This window comes from Coregonus clupeaformis, chromosome 19 (assembly GCF_020615455.1).
Source record: "Coregonus clupeaformis isolate EN_2021a chromosome 19, ASM2061545v1, whole genome shotgun sequence".
NCBI classification, from domain to species: Eukaryota; Metazoa; Chordata; class Actinopteri; order Salmoniformes; family Salmonidae; genus Coregonus; species Coregonus clupeaformis.
The window spans coordinates 8,995,991-9,010,563 of NC_059210.1; the positions used below are offsets into that span (position 1 = coordinate 8,995,991).

The 14,573-nt window shown below is 43.2% G+C and overlaps 1 protein-coding gene across 8 annotated transcripts in view; it reads right to left on the reverse strand.

Annotated features, from left to right (window-relative positions):
• Nucleotides 1–12,384, reverse strand: part of LOC121531598 (nuclear receptor subfamily 2 group C member 1-A) — a 20,077-nt gene extending 7,693 nt beyond the window's left edge. Inside the window, exons 1-8 of one of the 8 annotated variants that reach the window (XM_045227096.1) lie at nucleotides 11,471–12,384; nucleotides 9,831–9,941; nucleotides 8,546–8,782; nucleotides 5,169–5,247; nucleotides 4,888–5,067; nucleotides 4,338–4,527; nucleotides 1,481–1,577; nucleotides 484–677 (exon numbers count right to left, since the gene is read on the reverse strand). In XM_045227096.1, the coding sequence (XP_045083031.1) occupies nucleotides 484–677; nucleotides 1,481–1,577; nucleotides 4,338–4,527; nucleotides 4,888–5,067; nucleotides 5,169–5,247; nucleotides 8,546–8,782; nucleotides 9,831–9,899 (1,046 nt within the window). In that variant the 5' untranslated portion in view covers nucleotides 9,900–9,941; nucleotides 11,471–12,384. The other 7 variants (XM_045227092.1, XM_045227097.1, XM_041836892.2 and 4 more) reach the window with 7 other exon arrangements.
• Between the last annotated feature and the right edge of the window lie 2,189 nt (nucleotides 12,385–14,573).

A 14,573-nucleotide genomic window follows, 5' to 3' on the forward strand; every position in this document is an offset into this window, starting at 1 on the left:
AACATGGCTGACCTTTATCCCATCATAAGAAGGTTCATGTCCATTCTAGTATTCTAATTCTATGGTCATGGCTTTCATTTTGAAAAGCTGAGGTTCAGCAGAAAGTGATGAAGACATACACTGCAGAAAAGCAAATTCAAGCTTCACAGTAACGTTACTCTTGGATGGGAAAATCACAAACCTGGGAGTAATCTAATTAACCAAGGCAGGAACACAAGAACCACATGGCCCTTGGCTCAAAAGATTCAATTTGAGCCCCATGATATACAGAACCCCTAAGATCCTTCTGATACACTCAGAACATCTAATACACCTATTGGTTAAAAAGATCAGTAAGGCTATTAGCCAATAAATGTAGCATAATGATCTTACACATTTTACTGTCCTATAGCTGTATTGTATCATTGACCTTTTAGGCTATATTAACATTTTATAAAAAGTGTATCATAAAAATAAATAATCCTGTATGAAAGCTCTCCTCACCGGGTGATGTCACTGGCAGTCTGTTCGTCTCCTTGGAGATCCGTCATGGAGCTGTCTCCATTGCTAAGGGTGTCGTCCGCGCCCATCAGGTCATTGCCGTCGGTAACGTCGTTCATCTCCCGGGCCTTGTTCAGGTGGGCCAGTGACGTCACCACGTTGGCCAGCGTGCTCAGGTCGCCCTGACACGGGTCATTCTACGGAAGGGCACAAGGGACAATCAAGCACCATTATTAATAAATCGGAAAAAATCTATTAAATCACCTCCTGATCTCTAAGGTTATTACAGACAGGTATAATTGCTACTTAATCCATTTCAGCTTCATGATTTTACGATTTAATTGCTGGATGTTGTAAATGTCGCCCTGACAAGCCAGATCATTCTACAGAGGGGCACAGAGGATATTGTCCATCACACATGTTGTATTAGAGACTGTGTAGGAGGTTCTTGAGGGAGCCAGGTCAGAATGACATATCAGCAACAGAATGCTATATTCTAAAGAATGTTCTGTAGAATCTGTTTCGGAAATGTTGCAAATAACACAGATGCCAATGAACAATGCACACAAAGCTATCTATTAAAGAATGTTAATTATATGATCTTTATTGACAATGGCAACTTTGTTATTTGCACACGTTTTCAGATCAGATTTTAAAAGAACATCTTCTTGATAATATACCATCCCTTAGCACAGTGTTTCCCAACCCTGGTCCTCCAGTATCCCCAACAGTGTTTCCCAACCCTGGTCCTCCAGTATCCCCAACAGTGTTTCCCAACCCCGGTCCTCCAGTATCCCCAACAGCACACCGTTTTGTTGTAGCCCTGGTCAAGCACACCTCATTCAACTCATTGAGGGCTTGATGATTAGTTGACAAGTTGAATCAGGTGTGCTTGTCAAAATGTGTACTGTTGGGGTACTCGAAGACCAGGGTTGGGAAACACAGCCTCAGCAATTACCAAATGAAAGCAAGCCATCTGTTGTGTGGTGCAGTTACTCACCGATTCAGGGGACGTGGGGACCAGGATGGTGTTCTCTAGCTTGGGGAAAGGCTGCTGGATGTTCAGGAGCATGCTCGACTCCAGCAAACTGGTTGACCTGCAAACACAAACACACTTCAATTCTTCCATCCAATCACAGAGATCTCAAATGGCAGTACAATTTTTTTTGTAAAATTTTTTTGTCATTTAGCAGACACTCTTATCCAGAGCGACTTACAGTTAGTGAGTGCATACATTTTTTTTTCATACTGGCCCCCCGTGGGAAACGAACCCACAACCCTGGCGTTGCAAGCGCCATGCTCTACCAACTGAGCTACACGGGACCTACAGTTGGTTAGTGAAACCAGGTGGTCCTCATTCCGTTTACGCTGTCCACATCTGCACTGATCTGAAGGGAAACAATCTGATCAGGTGAACCCCAGTCTAATAATGATCTACTACCACCAGATTGGTTTTCACCTGTCAAGTATTTTCCAAATCAGAGCACATGAAGGGGAGGAGAGACCTATTATGAACGATTTACGCTGTGGTTAGAGTCTAGAGCAGAGGTCCCCAACTACATTCAGCCGCGGGTCGATTTCTCCTTGAGCGGATGGTCGGGGGACCGGAACATAATTACAAATAATGTGTACACTGCAAATTGACCGCAAGAAGCCCAAACAGATATAATATTTGACTAAAGCATAATCATTTCAAACGTTGTTTTTTGGCTCAGAAAATAACCCTTGCAAATAACTCTTGCATCAGGGCCTAAAATTAACATCCGCCACCTGCCAAACGCGGGTAGATTTTGGCATTGGCGGTAAAGAATGTCTAATTCACCAGCCACGTTGGCGTGGTAACACTCTGGGCTCTACAGTGCAAGCGTTTAATAAAAAGAGTCAATTATGGGTACAAGTGAGAGTTGTGATTTATAGCAAAATAAATGCTGCAGTAGCTGTTTTCAAAGTATTTCTGACATTTTGTTTCATATCTGGTAAAGCACAAAGAAATCTGAATTCTAACATTATAGCTATCCCACCTCGCGCAGCAACACTGCCTGTCTGGGGGGCAGTGAGCACTGTGAGTGCTGAAAGATTTGTTTTTCTTGGCTAATTACATTGTTTTGTTCACAAGCTAGGTTGCTTTTCAATGTTTGAGTTTGCTCCCACTGCTAGCTAAAACAGACATCATTGGCCTCTATGAGTGACGTTCTAACAGGTACACATGACTCAAGTGGCCTTGTTACCAAGGTAACCTTAAAGGGGCAGCTAAACATTTTTGTCTGATATTTTTGTTAAAACACTCAGGGTCACAGAATATTAAATTAAATCTAGCAATATACCACATTACTTCTTACTAGTAATACATTTCTTGTTTTAGAAACATTACTAAGCATGATCATCCATTTTCTTGTGTTTCTTTGTGTAATTATGGCAAAACATATTTTGGCAGGTAAAAAATTGTAGTGGCTGGTAGATTTGTTATCTACCTGCCACAGTGGCTGTTATAAAACATGTTTTTGTTTTAGGCCCTGTCTGGCATAGAGAATGATAGAGGACTCTTCTTTGTATCCGTCTGTGAGCACACAGGCAGCGCCAATTTAGGCCATCTCCATTTTGAAGTAGCCAATGTTCTTCTTCTACTACTTCTACGAGTTGGTAAATAAACAAAGCATGCATACTGCCACCTGGAGTGTGTTGTCTGAACAGGTATAAAGCCAAAGCTGGCCATTTACTGCCACCTGCAGTTATGGAATGTTGGCTCACGAGTTAAAATTAATTGGCTGATCCCTCCTGATGACCTGGGCCCCGTTTTTCAAAAGTTATCCATCTGGATTTCGCCAATAGGATTAAATGCATAGAAATAGAATGAATAGAACAGACTAATCATTGACTTGAATGGGGACTCGCGTTCTACTCATTCTATGCACTTAATCCTATCCGATAGGCAAAATCCAGATAAATAACTTTTGAAAAACTGTGCCCTAGATGGAATTATCTCATAAACAATGGCGATGCATCCCACACAGAGCTAATGGAGGAGTATGCGCTACGTGCGTTTTGAGGCCGTGTTTGGTATGACCTCATGCGCTTATATTCAACCCAACTTCCTAATTGAAATGTATTGAGTTGGCTCTGTCATTTTATACTGCGTTGCTCAGTGTGAATGGGGCCCTTAAACCAGCTGCAGTAGCTGTAGTACCTGGCTTCTCTCCTTGCAGTACCTGGCTGTCTCCTTCTAGTACCTGGCTGTCTCCTTCTAGTACCTGGCTGTCTCCTTCTAGTACCTGGCTGTCTCCTTGCAGTACCTGGCTGTCTCCTTGCAGTACCTGGCTGACTTCTTGCAGTACCTGGCTGTCTCCTTGCAGTACCTGGCTGACTCCTTGCAGTACCTGGCTGACTCCTTGCAGTACCTGGCTGTCTCCTTGCAGTACCTGGCTGTCTCCTTGCAGTACCTGGCTGTCTCCTTGCAGTACCTGGCTGTCTCCTTGCAGTACCTGGCTGTCTCCTTGCAGTACCTGGCTGACTCCTTGCAGTACCTGGCTGACTCCTTGCAGTACCTGGCTGACTCCTTCTAGTACCTGGCTGACTCCTTCTAGTACCTGGCTGACTCCTTCTAGTACCTGGCTGACTCCTTGCAGTACCTGGCTGACTCCTTGCAGTACCTGGCTGACTCCTTGCAGTACCTGGCTGACTCCTTGCAGTACCTGGCTGACTCCTTGCAGTACCTGGCTGACTCCTTGCAGTACCTGGCTGACTCCTTGCAGTACCTGGCTGACTCCTTGCAGTACCTGGCTGACTCCTTGCAGTACCTGGCTGACTCCTTGCAGTACCTGGCTGACTCCTTGCAGTACCTGGCTGACTCCTTGTAGTACCTGGCTGTCTCCTTGTAGTACCTGGCTGACTCCTTGTAGTACCTGGCTGTCTCCTTGTCGGTGACGAAAGTGGGCATGGCAGCCAGAGGACTACACAGGTTCTTCCTGATGTAGATCTTCTCTGTAGACGCAGCACAGTTGATAGACTTCTCTCTGGAGACCTCCACCGGCTTCCTCTCACACTGAACAGCTACACAGAGAGAGAAGGGAGGGAGGGGTACACAGTTAAACCCTTCATCTGTTAATGTGCATTCTGGTTCAGAGATGGACTACATTGCAGTCAGACTGCGCAGAATCACTCATTTACAAATCACTTTCCATCCCAAATAACTACTCATTATGTGATCAAGATTCTGCACCTCAACCTTGCCCAAACGGATCCCCTCAAACATGTTGTCTAATAAGCAACTCAGGGCGTTGTGGAATACTGCAGATGTTGACACAAATAGAGGCGACATGATTCCTTGATTTACATGCTAGAGAAGCATGTTTGTTCAACATGATATATTCCTATGTGAATGTCAGTAAGTGATTTGGGGCAGGTCCTCACAGTCCTGTTTCATGCCCAGGACCATGCAGCGCTGCAGTCTGCAGTACTGGCAGCGGTTCCTGTGGTGCTTGTTGATGACACACTCTCCGGACCCCCGGCATGTATAAATCAGGTTCTTCCTGATGCTGCGCTTGAAGAATCCCTTACAGCCCTCACAGCTCACCGCGCCGTAGTGACGGCCTGGGGAAGGAGAAGGGGGGGAGGGAACAGGGTCAGTCACACAAGGAGAAAAGAGGGTGTGTGTGCGTGCTTGTACAAGTTCAACTGCATTTCCTTCCTACCTGAGGCTCTGTCTCCACACACCACACAGTACTCCACCACGGGCTTGGCAAGTGCCTGGTCTGACCCGTCTGTCACAAACTGGAAATACAACACACAAAAAGCAAAACAGGCATTCATATCAGATGTCAAAGGTACTTTTAGGGCCTGTTTCCCTGACACAGATGAATCATAGTCCTGGACTAAATGCACTGCTAGTGCCATCTAGAGCGCTGCCTAATATGAATTTGAAAAGGGGTAACCCGATCCCTCAGCTGTATACCAAAACAAAATGGCGGGGCTGCAAGTTTGCAGAAAAAGTAATTCCAGATCGTAGCTTTAATCTGCGCTAAGGGAACCAGCCCTGTGACTAACAGCAATAGTCTAAGTATGTACAAAGTAAGACAAGACCAGGGGTGTCAAACTCATTCCATGGAGGGCCTAGTGTCTGCTGTCCAATTAAAACCTCTCTACACATGGGTATCGGCCTATATGGATAGGGCTACATTCTTTTTTATATTCTACAAAACTTTTTTGGGGGGCCTTGTTTTTTTCTTTGTTTTTTTTATACAACAAAAACATAAAAAGACAAAAACAATAGACAACATTTACATAAACATGAATGACATCACACATGCTCAGACCCACATGTTCCCACTGTATCCACACCCAATGTTGTTTCTAATGCTTGTAGGACTCTGCCCCATATGACTTCAGATTGTGTTATGTTGCTTTTATTTATTTATTTTACCAGGTAAGTTGACTTGAGAACACATTCTAATGTACAGCAACGACCTGGGGAATAGTTACAGGGGAGGATGAATGAGCCAATTGGAAGATGTTTGTCTAACAATGGAGCCCGTGTGGCACTTGCAACGCCAGGGTTGTGGGTTCGATTCCCACGGGGGACCAGCACGAACAAATATAAAAATGTATGCACTCACTACTGTAAGTCGCTCTGGATAAGAGCATCTGCTAAATGACGTAAATGTAAAAATGTAAATGTCTGTAGATAAGATTTTTTCAATATTTAAATAATAAAAGCATTTGATTCTTCCATTCTCTTAACGTTAGAGTATCATTTAACTTCTAGTATTACATTGAAATGTTTCTTACAGAAGAAATAAGAAAAGCATAGGCATAAGAAAAGTAGCAATTGAAAGTGAAGAGATTGGAGATTATGGGAAAATGATTATACCAAAAGGTGGGGACAACAGTTCAACTGACAGGACTGAATCCAAACATTACACTGTTCAACTGACAGGACTGAATCCAAACATTACACTGTTCAACTGACAGGACTGAATCCAAACATTACACTGTTCAACTGACAGGACTGAATCCAAACATTACACTGTTCAACTGACAGGACTGAATCCAAACATTACATTGTTCAACTGACAGGACTGAATCCAAACATTCCGATGTTGATTTTGTGCATTTTACTTTTACTCTACTTTTCGCCGCATTTGATGATAACGAAATCTGAAAATACTCCGGAAACGTTCAGTAACATGATAAGAATATTCCTGGGAAATGTGGGGTAGGTGCAACATAAGAGAAAAACAATGACATGGGTTTGAGGGAGATTAGTAACTGGTGTCTCCAAGTGGCCACACACACACACACACACACACACACACACACACACCTCTCCAAAGTGTGCACAGTCCCTTCATAATTTCAATGCACTTTTATTATTTAAATTAGAGTCTTCAACTATAAGATTTTTTTATTTTTAGCTCACCTAGTTGTGGCGTTAAGGAACTAGAGCAAGCACACTTGTAGTTGTTTAGTTTGGAACACAACCCTGCATCCCCGCCATCACATAATGACTGTTTACGCAATCCAAAAACGGTCCATTATAAATCCCAATCTGGGTCATGTGGGCATCATTTGAAAGCGTGTTCTATTGCCAACATGACTAGCTAAGTTATAAAATCCAATCTTACAGTGTTAGGCTTTCATAGGGCAATTCAGAGAAAGATCATTTTGGTGCGCATAGAAAGGAGACATGTGTGCATTCAGGTGCATGTTCCACGGAAATGTTTCTTCACAATAGACAAACATAGGCTCATTCTGTATGACTCATAATACCCATAAAACCTAGCGGTCAAACAAGGAAATGGTTCCACCATTCATTTTTCCCATAGGAGATTTTAGAAACACTTAAAATAAGGGCTGTGTTTTGTGTAGGCTTACCCTGGCGTGACGTTTTGATAACCGTGTAAATCTCTCTAGGACAAGGTGATTTTTATCAAGGTATTTACCCCCCAAAAAATGAAATGCTAATTAGCTGCTAGTGTTGCTATCACAAAAAACTACAAATGCCATGAGGATCTGGACGAGACTGCCAAATTGAGGCAAAGGTAAGAATCTCTTGATTGACTATCTAATTTGAGCTAAATTTACTAATGAATAAATTGGCTAAATTTCTTTAAATTAACAATTCTGTGAACTGTCTTGTGCAAGTATTAAATTGACACAATACCTGTTAGCAAAGGTGTCAGCTAGAGATGACGTGCAGGAGCTTGCAGGGATTTGTAGTCTTGCATGATGTCTATTTTGATGCTAATTAGCATTTTCAAATCTGAGAGTAAATAAAGCTGAATATATTGATAAAAGTCACCTTGTCCAAGACATATTTACATGGTTATCAAAACATCACACCAGGGTAAGCCTAGACAAAACACAGCCCTTATTTTAAGTGTTTCCAAAACGCCCTATGGGAAAAATGAATGGTGGAAAAACGATTGGAATCCTTTCCCTGTTTGACCGCTAGGTTTAATGGGTATTATGACACCTCCACTGTGGGGCTCTATGACGCCATGTCATCTTGTAACTCTACATCAAACAGTGATCATAAACGTTGACACTGTATGACATGAGTTTTATGATATGGAAATGTGAAGTGCACATTTGGGCTCACGGGTGTTTGGCTGCTTGTATGACATCAAAGCGATATTTATTTATTATATTCCTCAATGTCTCATCTTTCAAAATACATGGAGTCCTCTTAATTTACAGCATTTCCCTCACTGACAACAACACATGTGCAAAAGTTGCCCCATTACCAGGAGGGATGGGTCTAGTTCAGACCGGCTGTCAGACAAAACCCAGACAGAGCTGTAACACGCAGAGCCAGAGCACTGACGTCATGTATAGCATCTTATTGTACAGCCGCTGCGGTCCAATTCAGGCGCTTATCAGTGCCCAAATCTGCAATTTTCAACCCGTATTCGGGTACGAGCGTAAAGGGCTACGACTTAAACAACCAGGTGAGTTCCTAACTAGTCAGTGACATTAATTGATCAATCAAGTACAAGGGACTTGTCAAAGGCTGTAGAAACTGCCCTCCATGGACTAGACTATCACTGGTGGTGCAGGCTGAGGCCTCTACCTGGATCTGCTGGCCAGCCAGGTCAGGAGAGGCAAACAGCAGCTGGTTGACCCCTGAACCGTCCGGGGCCGCCAGGATCACCTTGCCCGGGGACGAGGCCTCTTGCTTGGCTAGGATTACCTTGCCTGGCGTAGAGTAGTCTGCGTTAGCCAGGATAAACTGCTGCTTGCCACCAGAACCCTGCTCCAATGCCGTCACGATCTGGATCTTCTGGCCCGTCGACTGGTCCGTCACGATCTGGAAGAGAAGGGGAGGAGCCAAGTCAAATGAGAATCACAGAAATAAAATAAAAACACCACCAAGTAATATTGGGTTAGGATACTGTCTGAAGCTAATATGCTCTGTTCAAGGATCAGGGGTTGGAACCAAAATACATTTTTACATTTTTCATTCTGACCAGCTAAATAAAGTTCTGACCCAGTTCGAAACCAAAATCAATTACTTCACCAATCAGTGCGAATAGAGCAGGCAAGCTAGTTGTTTACATGCGTGATGGACAGACAAGTGTAACCTATGGCGCAAGACGCGACTGGACAAGTGTAACCTATGGCGCAAGACGCGACTGACATTTTGCGGGTGGGGAGAGAGCGAGAGAGGGTTGAGGAGGCTTGAAATACTGGGCATCTTGTTATGACATTATCTGAATTAGGTCCACATAATTACACATAGGAGGAGCGGCTTCTATGGAGGAATGTCCTTTGAACTAGCTAGCTAACAAGCTTGTGGGTGCAGAGCGGCACCAGAATTTAAAATACATCTTACCTTACCAGATACTGGAATACGTTTTTGAGTGACAAAGGGAGGGCTTTGCATAGGCGCTCTGTTTTGCGTTTTTATGTGAGACTAGAAAAATGCCTGGAACGTAAAATAACGTTATTAACCGGTTCCCATGCTTTTAAAATGACGGTTCTGTTCCAGAACAGTATGGATCACTCTCGTTCCAGGTTCCGTTTCTGTTCCTTGAAAAATGTGCATTATTTTCCAGTTTTCGGATCTGTTCCCTGAACCGGTTCCAACCCCTGGTTAGGATACTGTCTGAAGCTAATATGCTCTGTTAAGGGTTGTCGAATGCTGAAGATAAAACAGTATTCTGTTTATAGTGTCTTGTACCGTACCTTTCTAATGGAATCCAACCCTGAAGCTATTAGTTTTGCTATTTGCTAACCTTGAAGTCATATGAAGCTACTAGCCATGCATATGTTGACTCATAAAAGCCTTGACCTAGGGAGAAGAGATGCCATAGGAGTCTACAGCCATGTCTCAGGGTCCCGGTCCATTCCATTACCTGGATACGGTGTCCCATCATGCCACCATCAGCTGAGACCAGCTGAATCCTCTGAGTGTGTCCGTCCATGATGTCTGCTGCTCACATCAAAGCCCCATGAGGCACATCAAACTGCAGTAGAGGGAAGGAATGTTTCACACAGTTAGTCGTTACTCAAGGGTATGCATTCATAATCAATGATAAATATGTTGTGATCTGAGCAAGGTCTCAGTAGAGTCAAGGGTGAGAAAATCTGCATTGAAAGCTTTTTTTGTGCCTTGCATAAGGCTGACAACATCAGGAAACAGTGGGTATATGCATACAATGAGTGGGACACATACAGTGATCCTTACATTTGTTTGTGAACATGGGCCAGTTCTAGCAACATTTGGACATCGCACTGTACTTGTGCACCTGACATTAAAATGTGACAGTGAAACATGTTGAGGTGCCCATGTCCTAACTTCAGCTAGTTATCTACCTAGCTATAAAGAGTCAAATACAGGAAGCTACCTAGGAAGTTCATGGCTTATAATAATAATAACAATAATATAATATGCCATTTAGCAGACGCTTTTATCCAAAGCGACTTACAGTCATGCGTGCATACATTTTTACGTATGGGTGGTCCCGGGGATCGAACCCACTACCCTGGCGTTACAAGCACCATGCTCTACCAATTGAGCTACAGAGGACCACAATGTGGCTTCTTATGTGAGCAAACAGGATTGAGTTAAAGTAAATGCTGGGCAGCTAGCTAACTTTTGGGAGATGCAGGGTTATATGAGCAACCTGGTATATTATTGACATGTTAACTTGCTAACGTTAGTTAGCTAGCTAGTTACCTGTGGCGCACACCGTGCATGCAATGTCGCACGGCCTAGCGTGCTAAGTTAACGTTAGCTAGCTTCTGCATTTTTGGCCTTCTACGCCAAGTTGAGAAATATCACACAAAATGTAGCTTGTTGTACATAAATAGCCATGGTTGTAAGCACAACAAATACGCTCTGGTATAGTAGTTAATTAAAATCGATGCGGAAGATAAAGGTATTTATTTTCCTGTGGGTGAAAGGTCAACATTGAAGGGTTAAAGAACATTAGGGTTCAAGGCCCATAGAAGAACGCAGCGAGCGGCGGGACTACAGCGTTTGGCAACAAGGCTCAGATCGCACACATTTAGCTACAGAACATACATTTGCAACGACTTAACGTCATTGTTAGTCCGTCACAAAGCAACATTTAGCTAGCTAGTTGTGTTCATACTTACAAACATTAGTTCCGGAAATCGAACCACCTAATTCGCGCTAGCTCGAAGATAGCTACTTAGCATCTGTTCACAGGAACACTCGCTACATAGCGAACACGTTTTAGCCAATAACTGGCACACGAATAGCGATTGTTTGATTTAATGACGTTTAGTCCCAAATAACACCGAGTATCCGTGTGGTTTTGATATAATCTCCTTACTTGCCGGTTTTGGTGCACTGTCTTGGTCCGGAACCGTTAGCTAAGGCTGCTAGCTACGTTAGCCAGTTAGCTAATGGCAGTTTCCCGTTAGGCTGCTGGCTTGGCATATGTATTCTTCCTCCTTGTGATACATGACGGAGCTGACCAACGCATCGTTTGATGTGAGCTTTTCGTGCACAATCCAGTTATCTTACCTGTTATTGTGCGGTTTTCTCGTATTGTGTGTCGATGTTTAATAAATGTATGTTATTTTTCTGTCTGCTGCAGCTTCAGGGAGGGTCAGAGTTCGTGACCTTTTTCCTCAAAACACGTTGTGATGCTCACGCGCAGTAGCTTGCACACACGGTGCACGGTTAGACGGAAGGTCCGTGCTATTCAATGATGTGTATAAACCATGGATGACTGACAGGGGGCGCTGTATGATACGCGGTTCAATGTCAGCTGATTTATCTCACATGACGTACAGTTTCGGCTCACTGACCAGATTGCTAAAGGGAGAGGAAGCGAACGTTGGGGAAGGAAGATGAGGTGGAATCTGAATACAATGGCGGTAGAATCAAGGAGAATTGGAGTATTGTTCAAAATAATGGAAAACGGAGCAAAGTAGGGTACAGTGATGAGAATGCCCCTTCATATCTAGTAGGAGGACGGTTTGTTAAAAAGGAGCATCTGAGCAGAGTACCAATCTTAAAGAAACCATTTGAGTTATCTAAACTGGTGGATAGAGTGATGGGTAAAGTGAAGGCTGTGAGGATCACCAGAGTCTGGCTTGTTTAGATTTGTTGTGATTCTGCGGATCAGAAGGAACGTGTGTGTCTTAATCGATTTGATAAGTTTGAAGTGTTATGTGTGTGTGTGTCTCTTCGGAAACAGGGCACCCCTCAAGGGGGTTACATCTGGCGTTCGTGGGAAGTTGATTTGGAAGAGATTAAAAATATTCCTGGAGTGATTGAAACACGTCGGATGAATCGAGTGGTGAATGGGGGAAAAAGTGAAGAGTTTATCTGTTCTTTTGTTTTTTGAAATGGAGTCTCTCCCTAATGAAGTGCGGTTAGGGTATATTAACTACAGAGTTAGAGCATTTATCCCAAGACCAATGCAGTGTGGACATTGTAAAGCTTTTGGTCATGTAGAAAGTGTTTGCAGAAGGGAGAAGCCGAGATGTAGTACTCCTGAGTGGCGCAGTGGTCTAAGGCACTGCATCGCAGTGCTAACTGTGCCACTAGAGATCCTGGTTCGAATCCAGGCTCTGTCGCAGCCGGCCGCAACCGGGAGACTCATGGGCGGCGCACAATTGGCCCAGCGTCGTCCAGGGTAGGGGAGGGAATGGCCGGCAGGGATGTAGCTCAGTTGATAGAGCATGGCGTTTGCAACGCCAGGGTTGTGGGTTCGATTCCCACGGGGGCCAGTATAAAAAAAAATATATTCACTAACTGTAAGTCGCTCTGGATAAGAGCGTCTGCTAAATGACTAAAATGTAAATGTCAATGTACAAGATGTGGAAAAGATAATGTGTTATAAAAGTGAAGAAAATGTGACATGTAATTGTGGTGGGAATCATGAAGCCACGTCTTCTGAATGCCCCACAAGGGTAAAGGGAATGAGGTGGTCAAAGTCAGGGTTTGAATGTTACACCAGAAGAGTCCATGGTAGTGGATAGCCCTTCACTGCAGGCTGCAGGGGTTGTCTTACAACAAGAGGGTCCTGACATTTTTTAAAGGTTAAAATGGTGGACTTTATCGCAATGGTGATAAATGGCACTGCCAAGGTGGAGAAAAGATCTAGGAAGATATAAATCATTGTGATTGCGGCGGAGCGGTTCCTGGAGCTGAAAGATTTCACAGCAAAGGCATTACATGGAATATTAGCAAAAGCCTGAGAAGGGAGACGTGGAGAACTAAAAGAAGGAAGAAGTGGGAGTTTTGTTTGCTTTGGCAATGTGCTATTTTTATTAGGGTGGATTGTTAGTATCACTAAAGTATGGATTTTATTTATTTTTTGGTTTCAAACCGTCCAGTTGGTGGCGGCAATACAACTTTTGGATGTAGTCTGCCATAAAACCCACAGAAGAAGAAGGGGGCGCTGTATTGAAGCCATCTTGGTGGTACTCAATTGTAAAAGATTTTGGAAGCTATAGAAAGGCATTTATTGATGTCTACTTCTAAATTGTATTATGTGAGCTAAACGAAAATGAAAAAATAACATTTTCATTTAAGTATTTTTTTTAGAATACTAATGTTACTGTCCCCACTACAACAACAACAAATACTTAAATACATTTGAACTTACAATATCAATACGTTATGCCATTGGTCATGCTTGCAGATGGGTGAGATCACAAATGTCAATTCTAACCAGTCTGATATTGGCATGTAAGTGGTAGGTCATGTTCTGAAATACTGTATATGTGTACGAGTTCACTATGTACATATCCTGATGTGTGTGTGATATATATATATGTGTGTGTATGTGTATATATGTATGTGTGTGTATATACACTGCCGTTCTTAAGTTTGGGGTCACTTAGAAATGTCATTGTTTTCAAAAGAAAAGCAATTTTTTTTGTCCATTAAAATAACATCAAATTGATCAGAAATACAGTGTAGACATTGTTAATGTTGTAAATGGCTATTGTAGCTGGAAACGGCTGATTTTTGTATGGAATATCTACATAGGCATACAGAGGCCCATTATCAGCAACCATCAGTCCTGTGTTCCATACATTAGTGTCTAGTTTGAGAAACAAGAAGCCATATCTCAGACTGGCCAATAAAAATTAAAGATTAAGATGGGCAGTCTGAGATATGGCTTTTTCTTTGCAACTCTGCCTAGAAGGTCAGCATCCCGGAGTCGCCTCTTCACTGTTGACGTTGAGACTGGTGTTTTGCAGGTACTATTTAATGAAGCTGTTTAATAAATTAATGTTATTTTTCTGTCTGCTGCAGCTTCAGGGAGGGTCAGAGTTCGTGACCTTTTTCCTCAAAACACGTTGTGATGCTCACGCGCAGTAGCTTGCACACACGGGCACGGTTAGACGGAAGGTCCGTGCTATCCAATGATGTGTATAAACCATGGATGACTGACAGGGGGCGCTGTATGATACGCGGTGCAATGTCAGCTGATTTATCTCACATGACGTACAGTTTCGGTCACTGACCAGATTGCTAGAGGGAGAGGAAGCGAACGTTGGGGAAGGAAGATGAAGTAGAATCTGAATACAATGGTGGTAGAATCAAGGAGTATTGTTCAAAATAATGGAAAACAGAGCAAAGTAGGGTACAGTGATGAATGACCCTT